Below are 25082 nucleotides of genomic sequence, written 5' to 3'. Positions count from 1 at the left end.
GAATCATGAGTGCAGCTTCACAGCCTTCATGACTCCAAAGCAGTGCTGCTTTTTTAACCTTGTTAAAAGGTTTCCACAATGCACCACATTTCTCTAATAACCATCACTTTTCTCTTCCTTCAGGCAGAGCTGCAGTTAGAGAGAGAGGGAGGAAGAGCATGCGAGAGGCAAAGATCCAAATGTGTTTCTCCGTCAAAGGTAATGAATGGCGCCTCATCCTCTTTGATCACACAGGGCATCAAACCTGCACTAGTTTCTGAAATATCCTAGTACTTTCAGCTTTATCTGTTTGCAGAGACACACACACACACAGCCATGCAACCCTGACACATTCTCTTGGGAATGTCATGGGCACATAAATGCATCTCTACATAAATGCAAGTTGAAAGGCAGACACCTTTTCTGCACTCTCAAAGGTAGAAACCTCTCTCTGTGCACAGATAAGTGTTAGAACGAAACCTGATCTCTATCACTTCTTCATCCAGTACGTGCCTCGACTTAATCTCCCAATCTCTCTTTGTTTCATTTCTGTCTCATCTCCATCAGGTTAAGGATATTTCAGTGACATGATTTGAAGAAGTTGCACTTGTTAATTGACATTTTCATATAACCTGCATGGAATCATCCTGAATTGCCCTGTGTAACATTTTGGTTTCAGTCTCTCAGTTTTGCTTGTGCTTTTCTGGTCAAAACACCTTAAGAACAACAAGTCAAGTCTTGTCTGTCTATTTTTTTCTTTGTGGACCAATTGATTTTCCACTTTCTAAACCCCTTGTTTGCCAGTGTGTTGTCTCTCAAACACAGTGAGATGCAACACCATGACTGAACACTGACATGGGTGTTAGAAAGATATTTGACCAAACAAGTATAAGAAGTTCTAAAAAAAATGTTGTAAGAATAACTCTAGTGAGGGGCCTGGTCTTATTTTCAGGTTCAGTCAGAGACACTATATTGTTAACTGCATGTTAAATCACAGCAATGCTGGGCTGGGTGGGAGTGGGTAAGTCATTGAAAAAGAGATGGGGAAAGAAATGACAAAGAGTGATAGCAATGTATTTACTTACAAATTCAACCAAACATTGGCCCGTGGCCCCAAAACCAACCCAATAGGTGGTTCAATCTGCCCCGCGAATTTTGAAAGTAAAAAAAATGCAGAAACACTTCAGGTTCAAATGATATTTCATTAAATATGAATCATTTCTAATGTACTCCTACATTGGAATTATTGTTATATATAGGTAATCGTATTATGATTGTACTGGTCTGGCCCACTTGACATCTAATCAGGCTGTATGTGGCCCCTGAACCACAATGAGTTTGACACACCTGCTCTAGAAGACACACTTGGACTGTTTCAATTAATTTTTAATAATCTAGACTCCTGACTCCTGCCAGAGTGGTGTTTTTTTGACTGAAAGTGTTGCTGTCTCTTTGTTGTGATTGTATTTTATATATCACACTTGCACGCATGTACTAGATGTAAATCTCCTTATTTATATATTTGATGCTAATGATAATTAAAAACTTGATCTCTCAGATAGACAGATAGACAGAAAGACAGAAAGACATATAGATAGATAGATAGATGGATGGATGGATGGATGGATGATGGATGGATAGACAGACAGACTGACAGATATATAGATGGATGGATATCAAATTGATTTAGCTGTGCAGGACTGTTTGGAGGAAACCAAAGTACCTGGGGGAATCCCACCCACAACTGGTTTAGTGTGGCACAAATATTCAAGAATACTTTCTAAAAAACATTTAAAAATATAATATTGTGAGTGATGTAAAAGGCACAGACCTGTGTGAAGTGTCTCATAAGGAACATTTAACACTTTATCATCGTCGCGGATACATCTCAGGTCAACGTTTTTATAGCATTAACATGTTAAAAAAACAGGCACTGGAAATGATCTTTCTTAAATCTATTTTTCTGTCTAGCTCTTCAAAGTAAACACATGCACACACACACACACACACACATACTTTTACCAACGAAACCATTTGCCAGACATTTGTCACAATGTTTCGAGTGGACTGACAGATGTGCAGCTTCATGCTGAAAAGTATTTGCATTTATATAAATAAAGAAAAGAAGAGAATGGTGTTTTGAACATTTATGGATTTTCAAAGCAAATTCGTCTGTTACAGCAGACATGCAGCACATGCTTCCTGTATGAACGACAGAGACACACTAGTCATATAAAGCAGTGGTTTTCAAAGTGCTAGGGAGTTAAGAAAAAAACATGCACAACATGTTAACTGCCACTATCACCAGATTCTCCAGTTTTTGATACCTGAACGCATCTTGTATGCAACTTTGGCATGACGACATCTTTATCTATATAGACCTTGCGGTTTGCACCTGTCATCAGCCCCTCTGCTCCTCAAGCTAGTGTGTAGCTACTGTAGCTAGCCGTTACTGTGGACCGGTAATACAGTTAAAGGATCATAAATTTACAACATAAAACATCTTTCAGACTTTATTCAGTATCAGAGTCTAAATTATTTAAAATTTTTGAATAAAAAAGTAAAGGGATATGATTCTTTTTGAAAGAAGTAAATTAGTAAAACTGAAACACAATTTTTTTACCGTGTCCCACTGTGGCCCAGTACCAAATGACCTATGGACCGGCACCGGTCCCTGGACCGGGGTTTGGAGACCCTTGATGAGGACCAAATCAAGCTAAAAGACCTGCAATACCAATGGGTGTGTAGCATTACAGCACCACACTTTGTTGTGACATCTGAAATCATTAATTGTAATCCTTCTCAAATCTCCTTCCTCGTTCCTTTTTGACACAAAAAGAAAGAGTCTGAGAAAGGAACCCATTAACCTGGCAGTACATTACCTACATCACACTTTCCAAACAAGGACAATTTACGGGAAAGGAGCCAAAAGCCAGTGCTGTAAATCTGGAGTCAGACTCGAAATCTTCGTAGGCTGAAAAGAAGTGAGACAAGTGAGGGTTGCAGTCGGAGTTCCTTATGTCAAGGCTTCGCCAGTTGTCACGGGACACCTTGGTCATCACGTTCCTCTAGAAACAATAAAAGATACGGCTCATCCCAGTCCTTAATTTTATTCAACTCCAAAAAGTTCTGCTTGGAGCTAAAGAGAAAGAAATAATTATCCTTAAAGTAGCAACACAGATACAATAACACCCTCAACTCAGTCTACCTAACTGCCCGATACATCAGTGGTGGGCTGTGTATTTCACACCTTTAGCCCTGTCCTGCCTGAACAAACACACATATCAATACCTTCATTATGCCCATGGAAACCGTCAATATGATGCAGAAATGTAGTATAACGATCATCAACAATTATATCCTAGATACAGTAACTCATGTAGCCATAATAACCCAATTACTAAAGAAACAAACCCATGAAGCACAATACAGTCAAAGCTCCGACACACTGTATCTCAGTGATCCCTAACCTTTTTGTTCAACGGACCTGTCAGCTGGTACTGGCTAGTACCGCAGACAGAAGGGATCATTGCAGGGTTGTTAAGGATTGGTACATTTTCAAAATAAAACATCTTTTAGACTCTAATCTGTTAGTACTGAACTGTGAAAGACAAATTATTTTGAAAGAATGCAGGATTAACTTTAAACGACTAAAATAAATAGAAATTACCAGATTCTTTCAATTTTAAGTAAATTATTAATTTTTTCTCTGCAGCCCCATACCAATTGACCCACGCACCAGTAGCGGTCCACAGACTGGGAGTTGGGGACCTCTGCTGTACATCAAAAGGCATCAATAATAACATAATACAATTACAATGTTATTAAAATGCATCAAATCCTTTGATTATTCATACAGAAAAACTATAAGATTTTCCTTAAGAAAAGTTCTACTACTCTGTTCTAGTTCTAACAACAAGACCTTTTCTGTCTCCATCCATACTAATGCTGAAAGTCCCGTCTGTCCTGTCGTATTTCTGGCATATTTTTTAATTCACTTTATGGCTGAGAACGTCTGCTAGACTGAAGCGATAGACACACAGAAAATTTAATTTCCACAAGTTTAAAGATGACTGGAAGCAACGTAACTGAGATAAAAGCTCTTAAAAGATGTCATCAGACTGTTTGGTATTATTTTATAAATATTCATGTTAAAAATATTGAAAAATAAGTCACTGATTCTGGTACTTTTTAGGCCAGTAGAGAAGTCCTTGCTGGCCTCTGGTAAGAACAGTAAGAACTTGATTTTTAAGCTAGTATCAAGGGATTTCAAATTCTCCTGAATAATATAGTTTCTCAACATTATGTAATAGCATTATTCTTGTAGTCTTAGGTTTTTTCATTTCAACCTGCTGGTAACCTAAGTACTTAGGATCAACTGTTCAGAGCAGAGGAGACTGTGGAAGAGAGGTGAAGAATAGAGTGCGGGCAGGATGAAACAGCTGGAGAAAAGTGTCAGGAGTGATCTGTGATAGAAGAGTGTCAGCTAAGGTGAAGGGAAAGTCAAAGAATTTCCCACTCCTTCCACTTTGTGGAACTAGCTTAAATTATCTCTGGGTTAAAATACACAGAGGGTCTCCAATAACTTTAACTAAGAGAACAAAATGTACGCTTAGGACAAATAAAGACACAAAACCTTAAAGTGTGTGTCAGTGTTCACCTGGATTTCACTCTACATAGACCTCTCCTGCCAGTGGCATGTTCTGACGGTGTTCACATCACTCTTGATGTTCAAAGAAAAGGTGTCTGTGCATATCACACACTCCCAGGTGGGAAAACTGCAGGCAGGGGGCAATAGACAGAAACACAAGCAAAGCACTCAATTTCAATCACTGCAATTGAGCCCAGCCATAGTTTTCCTTCCTGGTTGGTCACGCAACATGGTTCAATTTCTCAGTCTCAGTATTTCCTGTATTTCTCTCTCTCTCTCTCTCTCGTCCGACCTCATGCTTTTTCTCCCATTTCAAAGAAACAGCCTAAAATACTCAATCTGGATCAAACAAATCCTGCATCTTGCTAAATACATTCCATTCCAATTAATTAGCTTTCTGAATTAAATTGAGGTTTTAACGTAACTGGTGGATAAAGAACCTTTAGAGATATTTTGTTAAATAAATAAATTACCAAATAGTATTGTATGTTACTGCACAGTTATACTTAAAGTGTGAAATATTTTCTATGGAAATCTCATTTGTTGGAGACGAGGAGAAGAGTAATGTCACACCTTTTTTTTTCAACCTAATTAACCTGAAGTTAACACTTAATGGTGCAAAGATAATTTCCATCTGGTATTTCTGTGCTACTTAATATATATATAAACAGGAAGGAGAAATAGTTGCCTGTGATCACGTGGTTAAAGATGACATTAGGACAAATTGTGTTGTGAAACCAATTTCTAATTTCTATTGAATTTAATTTGTTAGCTCTCATGTAAAAAAAAACCTCCTTCTCCCTTCTTTTTTGAAAGACAGTTACAGCAGATGCAGCAAATGTAACATGTGTTTTTTATGTAACAAATGGTATTTATCACCAGGTTTTGTAATACCAGTCACGTAAGACACCTGATCATAATTGATAAAAGGCTGTCAGAAAATATTTTTAGATTTTAATGAGCTCATTTTAGCCACTATCTTTTATCTTTTATCTGTCATCCATCCATCTATCTATTCATCCATCTATAAAACATTTTTTAAAATTACTAAATTGTACGTATCTATTTTAATCTTTTATTTTATTTTTATTCTCAGTGTGACTCTAACATTCAATACAATGGCGTTGCTTAAAAGATATTTCTCGAAGATCATGTGACTACATTTCCTGAACTAAAATAAAAGGCAAATACTCTATTTTGAAATAAATATACATTGGAATATACCTTACACAATTTTTGTGTTTTTATTTTCTCTCTCTTCTTTTTTACTGTCATGTTCTGTCTAACAGTGATCTTGGTTGCTTTTGTGTTCAGAACCAACCACCAAGAATTATTATAAATTTTCACTCAAGCAAAGAGAAATAACTGAGCCCAGTCCATTCCCAAGAGGCCATCTTTAATATTTTTTTTCTTTCTTGTCATGCTTTGAATTCTAAACCACATTCTTCTCATTGCAGAAGCATGCTTAACCATTCAGAGGGAACATGCTCCAGTTACGCCACTGGGGTCGGACATTACCACATCGTCAATATATGACCCCTGCTGTAGATGAATTAAAACATGTACTTTTCGCTTCTTTCTGGTACTTTTTACACATTATTTTATTGAATTTCTGTGTTTGCCCACTCAGATCCAACCCTGCCCCGTGGTATGAAACAGAATTGTGTTGTGAACGTTATATTCAGACATCTATCAGGCCAAGCTTTTTTAATATGTGGAGAGAAGCTTGGCAATATTCTGCTGACTCATCATTCAAATTCAAAATAAATTCATTAACCGTCATTCTGAGTGGCACAATTTAACGTCACCTTGGAGAAGTCAAAAGATTTTGTTTTTTCTTCTGCCTGTGTTTTAACACACTCTTTACTTTTAAATTACTTACGCTGATATTTTATCCAGGTTTTTACCAGTATTCATAATCACTCTATGAAATGGGCGGTAATGTTACTCAGAGCAGAACAAAAAGTTTGCACGATAGCAAACAAAGTCATAGATCAGTAACAACAGGCACTTTGTAGGAAAAAGTAATTAAAGTTTCACATAAAAGCAAATAAAAGTGACTATGTGGTACTGTCTAATTAGTCAATGTGATAATTTGGAAGTCAATAATACCCTATACCAGGGGTGTCAAAAATACGGCCTGTGGTCCAAAACTGGCACTGTGGAATCTTCAATTTGGCCCACTTGATAAATTTTGAAAATAAGCAATATGCAAATACCTCACATTCATGATATTTTTTAATAAGATTATATTATTAGCTATAAATATAAATAACAGTAAATATCGTATATAATTGCACATCTTTGTATAAAAACAAAACAAAAAACATGGACTTATTGATATTTATAGGTATTATGTTATGATTGTACTGGCCCATGTGTTTAGCCCATTTTACATCTAATTACAAAAATGTTTTTGACCCCCCTGGTCTATACTATATGCAAACATATCTCAGAAGTGATTAAATTAGCATGTAGCATCACTTTACCTAGTTTGCTTTTTTACACCATTTGTTGAATATAGAATCATATTTCTCATATCGTTTTTAACTGTAATAGGCTAAAAATTTGAGCTTAACTGTATATCTTGACTGGGAATCTTTCCCAAATCACATTAAAACCAATAAAGTCATTCTGCTCAAACACCATGTTTTCATCTTTTTTTGCAACGGATGTTAACTTGGGTAAAAAAAGATAACATATTCGTAAACAAGTATTAGGAAGTTTTATTTTTTACACTGTGGGACCATCAATAATCCAAATTAGTTTTTGGCCTTTTGACATTTCGTTAAGCAGTAGTTGTATGTTTCTTTTCCACAAATGGTTTGTGTTCAAGTGTTCAGGTCTGACGTAAAAAGACATTTCCTCTTGAAATAAATCCACAGCAGCATTGTGAAAACAGTTAATGGCTTTGAGATTTTCCAGGCATACCAGATTGATGATGTTCTAACAGCAGCAGAAAGAGCTATGGGGGGTTTTATCAAGAGCTTAAGGGAGTGACAGCTGAGTAGGGCTGATGTGAACTCTGACCTTACACCTCTTTAGAATGTCAGCGAGCTCACACGTGCATGCACTAATGCATGCACATAGACAAACTGGGGCCAGTTAGATACTTCCACACACACACACCAGGGCAGTCTTTGAAGGCAGTGGTCGCTAATGTGTTACAGGGTCCCTGTAATTAAGTAAGTAACTGCAAACTGTTTTCTTTCATCTGCAGGATAACAGATGAGGAGATATCACTCCAGAATGGGAACCTGACAGACATCACATGAGTAACTCTTATCTCCAAAAAGCCAGGATTCCATAGAATCCATTGTTTTCAGGCAAACAGCAACAGATCATTTATTTACTGAGTGAAAGAAAGTGAAATGAACTTCTGAACTCTTTTGAACTGAAGAAAGAATATTAAAAATCATATTTTTCTTTCTTTTTTCCCCCCAGCTACAGAGTCTTAAGACATTGAGGTCTGTTTCTGCCGGCTAACTGAGTAGTCAAATAAAGTATGAACTTAGTATCACAGCTATTACAAATAATCTGGGAAAAGGAGGAGCAGATGCTACCTCCTTTAGAGTTTGGCTTACTGACGGAAAGAAAAAGGACTACTTCACTTCATCTGCACACATGACGGTGAAGAAAAAAACAAACAACAACAAGAAAACAGGTGGAAAATAATCTGTAGAGCCATATTCAGACGTGAGGCTCCAGATAATGTCCAGAGATTTGACTTTCTGACATTCTCATTCTGCAGCAGGAGAATCTCTGGAGGATCAGAGCGAGAGGATAGTGCCTGGCATCCTGAGCAGGCAAAGAGGAGGATGACACAAGCCCATTCAGCCAGGGCTTGTATTGGCAGCAATGGCTACCGTTCCATTTCTTTTTCGCCTGCAGTCACAAAGTGGATGCAGCAGCTCCTAATTATTTTATCACAGTCTATAACAAGTCTTGCAGGCCACTTCAAATCAGCTGAGTATTGGCAACGAGGTGGGTATCAGTCTGCTGAAAGTTTAAGTTGGACACCTGCATGCACACAATTTGAAGTTCAGGAGTGCAGGAGTATTTCTCTGGGGAAATTTGGCTGAGGAGATCTACAGAAAAAGAAAAGCATGATGACACTAGTTTCATTTTTTGATGTCTATGTGTGTGAGTATGTATATATATCTATACATACAGTATATGTATATATTTATATATATATGTACATATATGTACATATATACATGCTTTTATGCATGTTTATATAAATAGATAAAAATAGAGCCTTCAATCGTTAAATTAGAAACAACCAGAAGAGTACAGTTTTTTACACCTTCTTTGTCGAATTTCTCAGAATGTGCAGGTGAGCCCATTAGAGGACACAACTGGAGTTGATCGGTGTCCTACACCCTACTGGACAAACCTACACTCAAACCCTAATTCAACAGTGGGAGGTTTTCCAGCTGTTCTCAATGTGTCTCATTTAGAGGATTTTCGTGCTGCTTCTCATGAGTGAACTCTCTGGAAAATGTGTTAGGGCCCAGGTTTTCCTTGTTATTGTTACGATACTTAACTAGCATCATGGCACGGTGATACCAATATTGACTTGAATGCAGGAGAACAAATGTGAAAATTCATATTTTCACATTTACATTTTTAATTGAATACATCTGAAACATACCATGAACAATTAATACAAAATTTAAACACAAACTTAGAGTTTACCATAAGAGTGGCCATATCGTGTTATATTTTGAAGCATATAAATGTTATTCCCATTAGCTGTCAATGATGTAACTTTTGTAAAACAATCACTAGCTTTTCACTGTAGATACAAACAAACATCTTCAGAAATGTCTTTGTATAGTGATACTTCCAGACAGTTATTCTATGTTATAAGGTGGGAATTGATTGAAGTACTTTTACATGTTTTAAATGTATTTTTTAATGTATTTCTCACATATTAAAAGATGCTGTATATACGATGTGAAATGGATGAAAATGAAGTAAAATTTACTATAACGTACACAATCCACTTTCAAAACAATTTGACCATATCATCTGCTTTCATTGACCTGATATTGTTTTATTGGCTCTCATTTTTAATTATCGTGTATTAAATCAAGTGTGTCGTGGCGTGACAGAGACAAAGACCAAGAGTCTAACTTCTAATTAAGAAATGAACGTTCCATTGATTTTTTTTCCCTTTTTACATGCTTTGTTTTGTAATGACTGTGTCATTAGACCATTACACAGATTATAGTTGCTGCTTCAAATAAAAGCAGGAACCGTGTAATATTTAATGATAAACATATAATACAATCTTTGTTGTGCATGAGGTCAAATGATGCCTGGGATTCTGATTTTCAATTTAATTTACTGGAGGAATAACGTTTGTTTTTCCAGTGGTAATCCTTCAATATATGTATTGTATGATTGTGTTTGTGCATACTTGTGATTTACCCCTACTTAGGACCACTTTCTAGGGTCATTGGTCTTTGGGGGGACATGACTCGGACCTAATGAGGCAGAACTACGGATAATGGTTGTAATTAAGATTAAGATGTGAATCATAACTAAGGCTATGGTTATGGCCATGAAATCTGTTCAGTTTGACTGTACAGATGCATATGAACGCCATGTCATAAGTGAAGTACAGTAGCCGCATGATCCTGTGTTTGTGTTTGCGTGTACCCGGTATAGTACCTTGTGGGGACACTGCTCTGGGGTTATGCTCTGGAGTTGAGATTAGAATTAACCTCATATTAGAATTACGGTAGGGATTTAGATCTCGCAAAAATGTATTAAGAAAGTCTTGTTCCAAAAGTGGGCGGACAAACTAATGCGTCACCACGCTGCAATATATTCGGACTCGGATTTGTTTACATTCTTACACCATACACTGGATTTTTGGCTCCAAAGCATAAGTCAGACGCTTCTGATGTTTTTATGTCCCAGATTAACACCGTGTTAGCGTAGGTGAGTGTCATAGGTAGTTCAGACTTCAAAATCATATGAACGGTATTATAATATAAGTCCATGACTCCCAGTAATATATGTATCTGTATTAAGGTAAGGTAAGGATGCAGGGAAAGAATGATGTCCTCTAGAAGTGCTCACAAAAAAGGTGTGTGTGTTTGTGTGTGTGTTTGGAAACAATTCAATTTGATGACTGACAGATTCCCTCCTTGTCTGTCTATGCTTCTGTCCCTCTGTTTGTCTAGGTGAATTTCTTGATTCACTTTCGTTCCCACAGTGATGCTCGCGCCCACTGTTTGGCTCACAGCGGGGTCACACACAGCCATCTACGAAATGATATTGTCAGTACTCATCATCCAGGAACCCGCCGAGCAGCTAAAATCAAAACTGATCTGAAAGGTCTTACATTGTGGATTGTGTGTCTCATTGAAGAAGGTTTAAAAGGAACAAGTATAAGGATAAATGCACTGCATAAGCATGCCCATATGCAGACAACCCCCAAGCAGCAGCAGCAGCAGCACAGTTTCTGTCAAACACACAATTAAATCGTCCTACAAACATGTCATGTCTAGGTGAGCCACCTGTGCCCCTCCTTTCCTTCCCTGCTAATCTCTAATCAACTTGAATGTATGTGGATATTAGATTAGAAAGATGTGATTATTTGTCCCTGGGCACAGCCATCTGTTAGCTAATTAAAACATGAACTGGGGGCCATTATGTAACTGCTTAAAAACGATTAATCCTACAGAACCCCATAGGAAATGCTGCCTGTTGTAACATGTGCTAAAGATAATGGAGGTTATCTGCACGTTTAGGCAATACATGACAGGTTGTTTACACATAACATGATAACTAAAAGCATTTATACCAAGGGCTGTTTTTTTTTTTAAATAATCACTCTTATCACATAAGACATAATCTATTGCACAGGCAAATCCTTGTTTATTTTTTTCATTTTTTATTTACTTTTTTTTACTAGGATTTTTAATACATGTTTTAATTTGTTTGTGTTATATTTACAATTTGTATCTTTTTTAGTGTTTTTTTGTCTTGAGAATTTGAAAATTGTAGGCATGTTTAATAATGGAGGTGAAAAGGTAGCATTTTTACTTACTCCAAAACATACGCTACAACAATAACCTAGCGTTAGCAGTCTCCTTATTGTTTGCTTGTAGCAAGGATGCACAATGCTGCCAACAAAAGGTTTAGTGATTTTTCAGTTTGCCGTCTGAAGCCATACGTTTCACCTCTCACAGTATTTGCCTCTAACAGGTGGAGAAATATGTTGTTTTCTTCCAAGATGTATTCGTTTGACATTTGGGCAAAATTGGTCATTATATGTCTGTCAAAGGTTGTTTCCAAGACCTACATCCATATATATAAAACAATGCTTGATTAAGAATCAGTTAATCTAAATGTTAATTTAAAATGCACACTACAGATTACACTGACATTTACCAGAGGACATTAGGGTCTAAAGGACCTTCAGTTTTTGGTTTTTGTACTGAAACAAAAACAACTGAGCCTGAAAAAAATTAATGCACTTGAAAGTACTTAATACTATATACCAGGTATCACCAACTATATTTGTCCGAGGGCCAGAATGTTTCTGGACGGACATCTTAGGGGCCGAACACTCAAATAAAATTAAACACAAATCGCATTTGGTCAAGCGTCATTATTTGATGCTTTTCTTTTAGAATCCAGTAGCATGTTAAATTTGGGTGGTTAGTTGAGCTGGATTTGGCCAACCGGCCAGTTGATTAACATTAACATTTACTTACTATTATTATTATTATAACTGCAACTTTTAGGCAGCTTTTTGCAATGATGTTTGAATCTTAAGCCACAATGATGAATTACTCTTCCTATTTAGGGACAACTGATTTTGCTAACATACTGTACAGTGCTTATGGTTATGACACTCTAGTGCCTCCACACGTTGGGTTAGGGTTAGTGTGTGTGTGTGATGTTTTGCCTTAATATTTAAGAGATATTGTGCCATTATTTATAGTATAGTAACTGAGACTGTCTCCCTGCAACCAGTGGCAAATATAATGTATCTTCTTATGGCTTCACTTCACCAGATTTAACAAACAAATTATACTCTTCATACAGTAAAACACAGAGATACTCACCACCTAATATGTCAGGTGTAGATCTGGAAAAAAAAAACTACAACTAGGTATTTTACTTTTCCAGTAATGTCTTTGAACTTCGAAGCTAATTTTAGGATATAAGATGGAAATCCTTGGCATGTATAGATATTTAGTAAATCCAGACCAGGAAATTAGATGATGGTTCTGGTATTTTATTTACCTGTTAGCAAGCAAGAAAGGGTGTCAGTCTCAGATGTCAAAGCACCCTTTAAATGTTAGTGGACTATACAGAAAGAACACATTATTTTTAACGTTTGGGTCATTAACATGTATATTTTTATCTGTACAAATCACTGTATGAGTTGCTGCCACCTGGTATCTATCTATCTATCTATCTATCTATCTATCTATCTATCTATCTATCTATCTATCTATCTATCTATCTATCTATCTATCTATCCATCTATCTATCTAATCTGTGAATATAACTTAAGCGTATACTGCATATTCATTACAGAGTACAGTAGTGATGGGATAACCGACTCTTTTTATTGATTCGAATCTTTGACTCTCGAACAATGAAATGAAGGAGTCGTGAACGAATTTTGAACTAATCGTTTCATTCGTTTTACAGCAGGTGGCGCTTTGGCCCTTCTGTGGGCATTGTAAAGAAGGCTGCGGTTCTCCGACACTAAATACTGAAGGCAACATGGTTTGCTTCCGCTGACAAAGTCTACAAAGTACACAAAATGCCTTAAGCAATTAAAACCATGCTAAAAGCTAAGAAATAAAAACACACCACAATGTGAAGATGAATGAGAGCAAAAGAGACCCGCGCTCTCTGTCACGTGACAAATGAAACGAATCTGCGAGAACGAAGCGAAAGATTAGTTAGCAGAGAATGATCCGTTCATAGTGATTAGTTCACAGCGAAAGATTAGTTCACGGCGGAAGATTAGTTCACAGAGAATAATTCGTTCACGGCGAAAGATTAGTTTGTAGAGAGTAATTCGTTCGTAGTGAAAGATTAGTTCGCAGAGTGTGATTTGTGAGTGATTCGTGAGCTAATATGAACAAATATTTCATATGACTCGGGAGTCACGAGTCACGAATCTTTCATGTGACTCGGGAGTCACGAGTCATATGAAAGATTCGTTCATTTTGAACGAATCACTCGCGAACGACACATCAACTACCACAGAGGGTTGCTGTGAGAACCTCACTGCCACTGCCTGTCACTGGTGTGAGTGGCGATCCATAGTCAAGTGTGCCATATGTTTTTTGTGTTACTTATTGCTTTCCCATTCCCAATAAAGTGGCAGAATAAAAATGTTTTGCAGGTCCCAGGTTGCAGCTACACTCAGCGGTAGTCACTGAGCTGTGGGGCTGCTGTGGTGACAAATGGCACCACATATTTTACTACTGCCATTTACAATGCATGATCCAGACTGTGCTGCTCAAATGACTGTGCAGTGACACTGTTGAGAGTTAGGTCTGCCAGACAGCCCTGTGTGCTTGTGGGCTGCAAACACACTCACTCACACAAATTGTTTTGTGTTTTCAGCCAGTCCCATTACATTTTTATTGATGGAAATTTCAAGATTCTAAGAAGAGAAGAAATTAAGCATAGTTCTACATTTATAAAGTCATTGTGTACTGGCAATGGGTTGAGGGTGTTCTCCCCACTATTTTTAGTTAATTTAAACTGAACCTTTCTGTGTTTAAGCCTGTACTGCAGTTGGTTTTAAGTGGTAACACTGAAGACTGGACTTAAACAGCCAAGATCAGCAACAGTTTGCTGGCTGACCTCAACAAAACTGCTACTGGACAATATTTACATTAAATCACATGTAAAACATCAAAACATCTAGAATTTCAATCTCCATCCTTATTTACTGATATGGTATTAACACACACACACACATAATTAATTAATTTAAATGAAACTGCCACAGATATTACATTATTTTGTTTATGGTTGTATCATCTAATTTCTTTGATACATTTACAAGACAGTAGACAGTTTTCCTAAATCTATAAAATGACATTTAGAATGTGACTTTTTGAGATGATACCCCTGGCGCCCAGCTGGCTACACTTAACCACCACTAGAAGAAAAAAGAAAATTAAAAACCTTTACTGGAAATCTTTGCGCTTAGACCAATTTTAAAAACAAGGTATGGAGAATTTGAACAGTGAATTTCTAGGAATTTCTACAAATGCCCAAATTGACCATTTTCAGCTCATAACTTTTGGACAATTGAAATTTATTGTCTTGCTCCCTCATATATATTCAAGTACAAGAAGCAAACACAATAAAAACACCTTCTTTTAGAAGCCAGTAAATATGTTAATCCAGATGTTGTTCCAGATCAGCAGATAATTTTCCTACACGCCCCCCCACCACTCCCCTCTCCCCCTGAGAACAGAAATGTTTTCACAAACAGAGTTCCCCCTCAGGGACCCTGCAGTTTTTACATTAAATAAGATCAAGTCTTGGGTTGCCTGTATTCCCTTCCTGTTTTATCTGCTGGGTGGAGTTCGATCACATTCGTCTTCTCCATCAATCTGTCTTTGTGGGGTAATTTTTCTGTTTATTGGGTAGTTTGTGAGCCATGTTTTTGGAGTTTATGTGTGTGAAGAAAGTGAGTTTTGTTGTTTTTGCACCTTGTTATTAAACCTGCTGCACCTGAGAAGAGTGTCCCTTGTGCTGTATTTGGGTCCTACCTGAGGATGGTAGCACGTAACAAAGACTACAAAAAGACTCAAAATGGGAAACACAATCAATATTGTAATGTGGTTATATTAACAATACAAAGTACAAAAGTATGTGTTTTATAATCAGTATTTAACACCAAGATAACACTGTAAGTGTTTTGCCACAATAGGGAGGGGGGACTCTCTTTTAAAAGGAAGGAATCTCCAGCAAATTCAGACTCAATATAGCTGTCTGCCTCCAAGCATTCAGACTAAGTTAATCACTGTTAACGGTAGAGTAAAGCTCAGTAACTGAATAAGATTAGAACCACTACATAGAACATTTACTAGCCCTTCACTTTGGTAATCATACTTAATTTCAAAGACAGTTATAAGCGATTAAATCAATTTAATATTGTGAATGCTATGGCATTGTAAGACATGTAAGAGGCATTTCTTCGTATTTGTTATTGTGGAGCCAAAGGGATTTTAATAATCATTTTAAAAGCAGCTGTATAACCACCAGGGCATAAACACTTTCTCGTTGTGTATATAATCATTATCAGACGTCAGTTTAACTTTACATACTGCACTCAGTCTGCAGTAAAGTGAATAGAGTCGGAGCACATACAGAAAACTCGTCACTGTGGCTCCTTCTGCAGATTGAGCGGAAGTGGCCGTCAGGGGGCAGATGAGCTCCCTATGTCGATCCGCACCGGCAGGAGCTGGCGCCCAGGCTCAGAAGAGCGCAGACTGTACTGAACCTGGATCAGTGGGACAGCAGGGAAGTTCATAAAGACTGTAGACAATACAGGAAGTTAACGGGAGAAAAACAAAAAATAAATATACAACTGCATGGTGGTTTAAATTAAAGAACATTCTGGAGAGTGTTTCAAAGTCTTAGAATTAAAGAAATGGCCAAGGGAGAAAGAAAATGTTAATTTAATTAAGACTGTCAGACAAAGTCAAACTTAGTGCTGCTATTGTGACCAGCGTCTCTATCTTTATGTGTGTTTTCAGAGTACGAGATGAGAAAAGAGAGAGACTGGGCTCTGGTGTTGCAGCCAGAGGGCGGTGGCATCTCTCTCTCTCTCTCTCTCTCTCTCTCTCTGCGTAAACTAGAGACTGGTGGAGGAGCAGAGCAGAGCACAGCGCACACGCTGAGAGGAGAGCCAGTGCTGTTGTCACTAGCCGACAGAACCTGTCGTTACTTTATTCCAAACACCCCTTACTCCCCCGCAGCTTCACCTGATCCTACACTGACGGGGCTTAAACTTGAGGACGTTTACCTTCCCCAGATTTTGTCTTTTGGACTCTTGATTGGTTACCAAAGGTCGCTAGTGGAAATAGGAGGCGGGGGGAGAGTGCTCACTGTCTCCCCCAACCGTGATCGGAGGAGTTTGTGATCGTTTTACGCACAGCTTGTAATGGGTAAAAGTGGAGAGAGGAGCGGAGGTAGACCCCGGGGAAGCTGGAAGAACAGTTGCAGCAGGAGCAACAGCAGCAGGAGCTTGGTGAGGATGTGCGCCACGCCGGCTTTCCCTCTCCTCCTCCTGGCGCTCGTTCGGTCAGGAGTTACCCAAGGTAAGGCTGGAGATGATGGGCTCCTCATCCAGACTCCTTCAGTGACACACATTGGCGTTTTCACTCGCTCATTTCTCTCTCTCTCTCCCTCTCTCTCTCTGTCACGACTCTTTCATTTCTACACTTTCCCTAACTTATTCTGCTACGGCTTATTTATGTGGCGCTGCTGTGGGTTTGAATGGATGCCTTCAGCGTGTTGTGGCGTAAACCACGTTTTTTTAAACTGTAATCACTGCCGAGCACAGACAGCCACTGGAGGTTAATTAACCTGAAGAAAAAACCGACCTCTCATACTTTAGGATGCAGACTGTGTGACTGTGGCGAGGTTGGCTCTAAGTAAACTTTCGATGAGCAAAATGGGTTTAGATCCACGACCATGCAGTGGTTTTCTATTGGAATTTGGATTGATGTAATTGTACAAATGGTGCTGCTAAATGAGGGTGAGAACAGAAAAGGGCAGAACTTACAAGTCCACCACCAGGAGGGCAGTGTGTGAGCGCGCAGCACTTTTACCAGAGAGGGTCGAGTCTCCACTTCACTGCTCCCATTGGAAAATTGATCACAAGTCACAAACACTCTGAGCCTTGACCACCGAGATACAGGCAATTATACCGAACCCCATGGTTAGAAACAGAAGAAGAATAGGACAAAAGTCAACATCATAGTCTGGGATCTGGACTCGACCTGTCAGAGCACATGTGGCGGCACCAGTGTCACGATGTTAACATGACACTGGTGTTGAGTAGAAGAATAACGGGGATAGGGGAAAAACGTGATATAGAGTTGCCTTGTACTGCGTTATATTTGTATTTGTTAGTGGCTGGGAGACATTCTCAGTGTAATTGGCTTCTTCCTGGAAAGAAAAAAAAAACATTAATATGACCAACACTTTTGTTGTTTTATCAAGTTGATAAATTCACCGTCTTCCTCCTTATGGCCCCAGTAACTCAAGTTTGACCTTATCACGGCCAATTATTGTAATTTTCATCCCTTGTTAAGTAAAAAAAAAAAAAAAAATGAATCCCCTACCAGGGTCATGAATTACTGCCATCTTTACACTCCATTATACAGCTAATATTCCACTTGAAAGCCCCTGAAAGGACACAGAGTGTCATCAGCACTCTTTTCTTCTTTTTACTGATTAGCCTGGATTTGTCTGTGCTGAATTTGGGCAGTAATGGACCATGAGGCTGCTTCTTCTGCCTGGTGGAGCTGAATCCCAACATCCACCAATTTTCATTATGACCTCTCACTGTGGGTTTGCTGTAAAATCAATATGTTGCAATTTAAGGAAAACATTTTTTAGCAGCCTTTTACCTAACTCTGATAAATAGCACCTCACCACCGACATGTAACTCAATTTACTTTCAGCAGAACAATCTGATAATTGGAAAGTAAACATTTTAGTTTTTAAGGTGGACTTTACTTTTTTTCCCTTGCCGCTTCCCTACCCCCTCCTTTTTTTCTTTTCTGCTCCTGTGTTTTAGGATTTGTAAATCTTAGACCACTCTTGTGTTGTTCTGCTTTTGTTATTGTGTGTTTTTTCCAACCTGACTCACTGCTCTGGAGGTGTTTCTTTTTTGTGTGAGGAGTCACCCCATTAGCTGCTCGATTGAATGGGGCAGAACACACCAACGCATTGACCTGTGGGGAACAGTGGGGAAGTGGATTACTTTGTTTACATAGCTGATCCTCTCTGTACATCAGCACTTTGTTCAATTCCCTGTCCATTAGGTACAAACCAGTTTCCATGTGTGTGTTTGGTCATTGAATAGTATCATCCTGTTTATTTATTCAACTTGTTTGTTGTTTGTTGAGTATAATAGCTGTTGTTTCATTGAGCGATGATGACAAATGATGTTCAAAACGATGATGTGTGGGAAAATAATGACGCTGCCTGTGATTCAAGTCTAATAAATAACAATAATTCAACTTAATTCAATTTAATCCCAACAAGATGCCGTCTTCCTTTTAATAAATGTAACATTTTATTTAATTAAATTTGAATTTTGAATTTTTAACATTTAATTTGCTTTGCAGTGCTATTGTAGGAATTGTGTACACACAGACACACTAATGAACATGTGCACACACAATGAGAGGTGAGTGTTGATTGAGATCCTCTCACGCCAGCTCAAGTGCATGTGTCGGCCCCATCCAGCAGGGCCCGACCCTCAGGCCGTTACATTCTTTAAAAAGCCATTATCTCTTATTAAATCTAAAATAATTGAGTGAACATATTGAACAAGGGAGTTTGGAACTTTTTTTTTTGTTAAGATCATAGAGCTGCTTTCTTGTCAGTGTCCACGACTTAGCTCTGGAAGTGAAAGCTAATGATTGTCAGTGTAAAAATAATGTCGTAGTTCTAAATGCTAAATTTTTATTCAATTACATAGCCTATAAATAAGTAAACTGAATCGTTATAAAGGCTTTGAGAAAAACAATTACATGTCTGCAGTACTTATGAATAAATTCAGAAGTCCACAATCAAAGCTCTGATCAACAAAGTTTGTTGACCTCTTGGATTGTGCCTTGGAGGCCCTGTCGTTGACTATGACTATGTTTGAGTTCTACATCACGTTTGTGTTGATTTACCATACTTTTATTCCCCTTTTGCAAACATTTGCTTTGATAACTTTATAGACATTTTGAAAAAAACAAAAACAAAACATGTTATCATTGTTTACCTAGGAAGGTATTTGCCAACCTGCTGCTGCAGAGGTGTAAAAATGTTCTACAAGTGCTGTGTGTGTGTGGGTGTTCGTGCTAGCTGTTCAATATGTGGGAGACTGTGTGATTTCATACGTGTGTGAAAAATGGCAGTGCAATGGTTTTTCAGAATAAGCTCACATGGTGTTTAATTTCATGTGCACACACACACGCACAGACTTGGTGTCATAATGTTGCCAGAGCTCCCACACTGTCTTCCATTATGCTGTGATCCTCGTCCCGTGGCGCACTGCGATCGTCCAGTATTCTGCACATGCAGTTGGACAGCTGGGAAATATTGCAAACAAAATGGGCCAACTCGATTGGCTGTGCTACATCTGCCAACATAATCTCATTGGCTGTGGTGGTTTTTCATGCATTGGACTTGAGGCTGTTTCCGTATTACAAAAAAAGCAGGGATGGATGAGGGAGAAATCTCTCTGGCTGCTCTGTACCAGCTTTCACCACTTCTCTTGGACACCAAAGACATGCACGCACACACATACACACACGGGCACAGAGTGGAAGATTTTTCACACAGCAAAATAACTCTTTGGACAAACAATGCTTCTTTTTATCCGAATTCTCTGCATTTGTCTGAATGTGAGGCTCCTAAAATGTGCATTTGTGTGTCTGGACAGGCCTTTATAGGCGTGTGTCAAAGGCAGTCTTTGACTGCCTGGAGATGTTTTGTGCAGAAAACCCTTCTGCTGTTGGTGGCATAGTGATGTCACGTCTTCTTCGTGTGTTTTGCCGTATCATTATTAATTGTTTTTATGTATGTTATCATTGCTTTTCAATAAGTTCTCCTTCTTTTCTGTGTGACATTAGAGCAGCTAACAACTCTTATTTATCTTATTAAAGTGTGTAATTAATAGGTTGTGTTCTCTTGCAGCTACTGTGTATGGACAGAAGTGGACGCTTGTTGGTTTTCCCTCTGGCTGCTTGGGCTTCATTTTACCTCTTAAATGGCAAATACAGACAGACTTATTTTATGAATCAAGTTTGGATAATGTTTGTTTAAAAATGTAGACTTTATGGAAATCATTTGGATATAAGAAAGCAGTTATGTAGAGAAACTGCATTTACACATTTACATGAATTACTCTCTATTTCCAGGGTGGGGAAATGGAAGGTAGATGACCAGAATGCATTCTTGTGTACAACTGCCTTGTCTCACTATACATGCTTGGCTTTGCATTTGTAAATGTGCACATTTAGAAAGACAACTGGGCCACAGAAAAGTGAAGCTTAATGTTGTGAAACGATTCCCAGCGCCTTCCGCTGTTGGGCCTAATTCCTTCTAAGGTTTCATGTAAAGATCTGGAACTATGAATTTTTCATGCCCTTTGAAACCCAAGACCTCATTTGAGGCTCTCATTTCCAAGCTTTTTGTTTTAGTTAGTGAAGTCTGTGTGTGTGTGTGTGTGTGTGTTGGTGGACAGAAGTTCTGAGAAAAAGCAGTTTGTTCCAAATCGATGGCCTACTATATAGTTCCCATAGGTTTCAGGCTGCTCTGCTAGAAATTATGTTCTTACTGTAATGCAGTGCAACTACACAGATCTGGGATATCTATGAAATACTAGTAAATGGTATCAATCTGTCTATTTTTAACGTTTTCTGTTAAATGTTTGCTTTTTGGTGGAGCTGAAGGCCAATCCTAGTGGATAAAAGCCAACATTCACTGTGACACTTTTAGCCAGTCTGTCAGGGGGCATACATACACTGACACAAACAATTAAACTTAATCTCATTAAGAACAATTTAGAGTATCCACTTCACCTAATCTCTCATCTTCTTGCTTCAAATGTGGGTGAAACCGAAGAACCCAGTAAGAACACATGCACACATGCCAAGAACATGGAACCTCTACACAGAAAGGCCCATGACCGGGCTGGAATGTGAATTGCTGACCTTCTTGATGTGAGGCATTAAATACTAACAGCAAAGGCAGGGTCTCTTTGCAACAATAGTAGTATTGTGGCAATTCACATGTTTTGTGCATTAAATGTTGTTTTTTTTAATTTAAAAATCAAATATATGTGTCTATATATATATATATACATATATATATATGTATATAGTGGTGCTTTGGCCCAGAGGCAATGTCTCTGTCATTGGTGTGGAACCCCAGGGCTCACCTCCTGGGGAGGTTCGAATCCTGGTTAGGGTGGTTGGTACCTTCCAGTGGACTCACCACCTGCAGGAAGGTTTGGGGGGTTGGTACGGTGCAGTGTGATTTGGGTGGCGACTGCTGCCCCCGCGACCCGGTCACGGATAAGCTGATGAAAATGGATGGATGGATATATATGTATATATATATATACATATATTATTTTAAAGTATACGTTTATGTATATATATACTTATAGGTACTGTATATTTACATATACAGTATGTGTATAGGTGTATGTATACATATGTAAGTATTTATAGCTCTTATGGTTATTTTTCCATTTCTTTCCATTTACTTTACTTCATCTCTCTCTCACCTTCATTTCACCCCGTGCTTATTCTTCCGTTGCCCCCCCCCCCCTTTTTTTCTAGTTAGATTTACGCTGTTTAATTAGAGTGTGGCCCAATAGTGGACATATTGTTGTGCTTCTGAATTAGGCCGCAAGGTGAACCACGAAAAGTCCTTTAGAAATTGAATTCTGCTCTGACGTCTGGGAACTACACAATCTCAACTTCATAAATAAGACAGGTTACTTTAAACTTACAGCAAAAAGTTTGTTGCAAAATATCCTGCATCGATGCATTTTATAAAGAACTAGTGTCTTCGGGGCGCAAAAAGATTTTCGTGCGCGAGTTGTGGCACGGTTCGACACGTGATCGTGCTACACCAATCATCAAAACACTGATCAATCATAAAAAACTTTAAAACATATATACATACAGTATGTACAATATATAAAACAATACAAAACAGCATATGAAAATGACTGTTTATATTAACCATGCAACCATTGCAATACAACTTTACACATGAAATGTTAGTCTTCACTGTCAGTGTTACGGCAGTTGTCATCCTCTTTCTCTTCGATTTCATGTTTGTTTGCACAGTGGCAACACTTACAAAGGTCTGTACAACAGAGTCCTGCAGAGACACGAGACACACTGTCAGGGGCCGGATTTCATGTCATCCATGTGACATGTAGATTTCCATCATCTAGGTGCCAACCATATCCAGCAGCTGGTAGAGCACCTATATTTTGTTTGATGCAGGACCTTATGACTGCAGCCTGATAATTTGCCCTTTTGTAGTGCTGATGGAGGCCATCACTTGTGGGGGGAATAGACAATTCTGGCAAGGCTGATGATGCCATATAGAAAGCCTTGTACCTAGCCTCGTTGACATTTTCAGCAGCCAGCTGATCATAAACATGGCATACATATTTGCAAAGTAGTGCAAATGTTGAGTGGTCCAAGTTAAAGTTATCACCCAGATTTTTTAAACCCTTACTCCGTACTCTTCCCGCTCACTTGCTTTTTACCATAAAAGGCACTTTTGGAGTCACACCCATAGAATGTATGTATGCCAATTAAGGCTGAACACAGACTGGTTCCAAGAGCTGATGACACTTTGGTAATGTCAGTGATGCGTGTCCTGTTGCCCGTCCCTGTGAAAAAAATATAAGCTGCATAAAAATATGTCTGCATACTTAAAGCAATGACTCCCACATCAGTGTCAGGACTCTTAATGATGACAGTTTCATGCTCTTTTGCAGCGTGTTGTGCATGCAAAAACACCCATCACATTCTTCATGATCACACCGCATGTCTTCAACAGCATGAACAGATTGTACACTTGTTTGTACGACTCAGAATTGTATTGCAATACTGTATATATATATATATATATATATATATATATATATATAAGTTTTAAAAAAATCTTTTATGATGATCGGTGTTGTATTTAGTTAGGAACGAATAAATGAACGAATGAATAAACAAATGGTCATTAATTACTTCCTTTTATTGATCAAGTTCACCTTATCGTCTATTTTCCTCATTGTTCTTCGTGCAGGCGGCTATGTATAAAGCACTGTTTAGAATCCATTTGGCCCACTTTAGAAGACTTTTGGGAGAATTCCTCGCTATCGTTAACGTTAAGTAGAACCACTGAGGAAGCCATGTTACCGGAAGTGTTGACATCAATCAGCTACTCGATTGGTGTAGCACGATCACGTGTCAAACTGTGCCACCACTCATGCACCAAAATCTTATTGCCCCCCGGAGACACTAGTTATTTATAAAATGCATCGATATAAAAATTAGGCAGGATATTTTGCGATTAAATTTTTGCTGTAAGTTTATTGTAACTCGTTCTTATTTATGAAGTTGAGGTTGTGTAGTTCGAGCGAGATGAAACGATAATCAGATTCACCTTATGGCCTAAATTGAGCTTGCAAGCAGCAGGAGGTTTTTATGTGTGTGTGTGGGTGTGTGTGTGGATGTATCTGTGTGTGTGGTCACAGTAACCCATCAGTCAGAGACAGACAGGGGGAAAGTGTGCATATACACACACAAACATGTGTGGATGTATGTGAGAACTGAAGTTGAAGGAGCAAAAAGATGAAAGACGAACCCTGGATCTCCATGTTCAAGGGGCTACATTCTGTCCGCAGCCAGCAGCTTAGATTTTTCATGGTCTATATATATTTTTTTATTTGATACCATAAAACCTATAAAAACCTAATAGCTAGTGCTGGTTGTTATGCCTCAGAAACAACAAGCAGCAAACGGCACTGATTGGAAACAGGCGATTAACGGCAGCAACCTCCCACCCCTTGAATGTGTGAACAAACCAACTCCTGTTTAAATGTGAGGGTGTCATGTAAGCCAGCCACCAGGGTACATGAAGCAGTGTTTTATAGTGCCAGTCCCAAGCCCGGATAAATGGTGAGGGTTAGGAAGGGCATCTGGCGTAAAACTTTTAGCCAAATCAAATATGCAAATCAATGAAACGATTTCCATACTGGATAGGTCGAGGCCCGGGTTAACAACGACCGCCAACAGTGCTGTTGACCAACAGGGCACTGATGGAAATTGGGCTACTGTTGGTCGGAGAGAGAGAAGAAGAGGAGGGTGTTTGGTTAGGAGAAAAAGAGAAAAGATGAAGAATAGAAGTGTTAGTCTGAAGTTTGGAACTCTGAATGTAGGTACAATTACACGGAAAACTAGAGAACTAGCTGATATGATGGAAAGAAGAAGAGTAGACATTTTGTGTTTGCAGGAGACCAAGTGGAAGGGCAGTAAGGCTAGAAACAGTGGAGGAGGCCTCAAACTTTTATCATGGTTCAGATGGGAAGAGAAATGGAGTAGGGGTGATCCTAAAGGAAGAACATGTAAGAAATGTGGTAGAGGTGAAACGAGAGTCAGACAGGTTGATGTGTGTGAAGGTA

At 38.5% G+C, this 25082-nt stretch overlaps 1 protein-coding gene across 1 annotated transcript in view; it reads left to right on the top strand.

Moving 5' to 3' along the window:
* The first annotated feature begins 16254 nt into the window (after window positions 1-16254).
* The window catches only part of LOC103398184 (netrin receptor UNC5C-like), a 215439-nt gene continuing 206611 nt past the window's right edge, over window positions 16255-25082 (top strand). Inside the window, exon 1 of the mRNA XM_008336705.3 lies at window positions 16255-16965. Within this exon, the coding sequence (XP_008334927.2) occupies window positions 16809-16965 (157 nt within the window). The 5' untranslated portion in view covers window positions 16255-16808. The remainder of the gene's footprint in view (window positions 16966-25082) is intronic.

Source organism: Cynoglossus semilaevis, chromosome Z, assembly GCF_000523025.1.
Source record: "Cynoglossus semilaevis isolate Cse_v1.0 chromosome Z, Cse_v1.0, whole genome shotgun sequence".
NCBI classification, from domain to species: domain Eukaryota; kingdom Metazoa; phylum Chordata; class Actinopteri; order Pleuronectiformes; family Cynoglossidae; genus Cynoglossus; species Cynoglossus semilaevis.
This window is presented reverse-complemented; position numbering and strand designations above follow the sequence as displayed.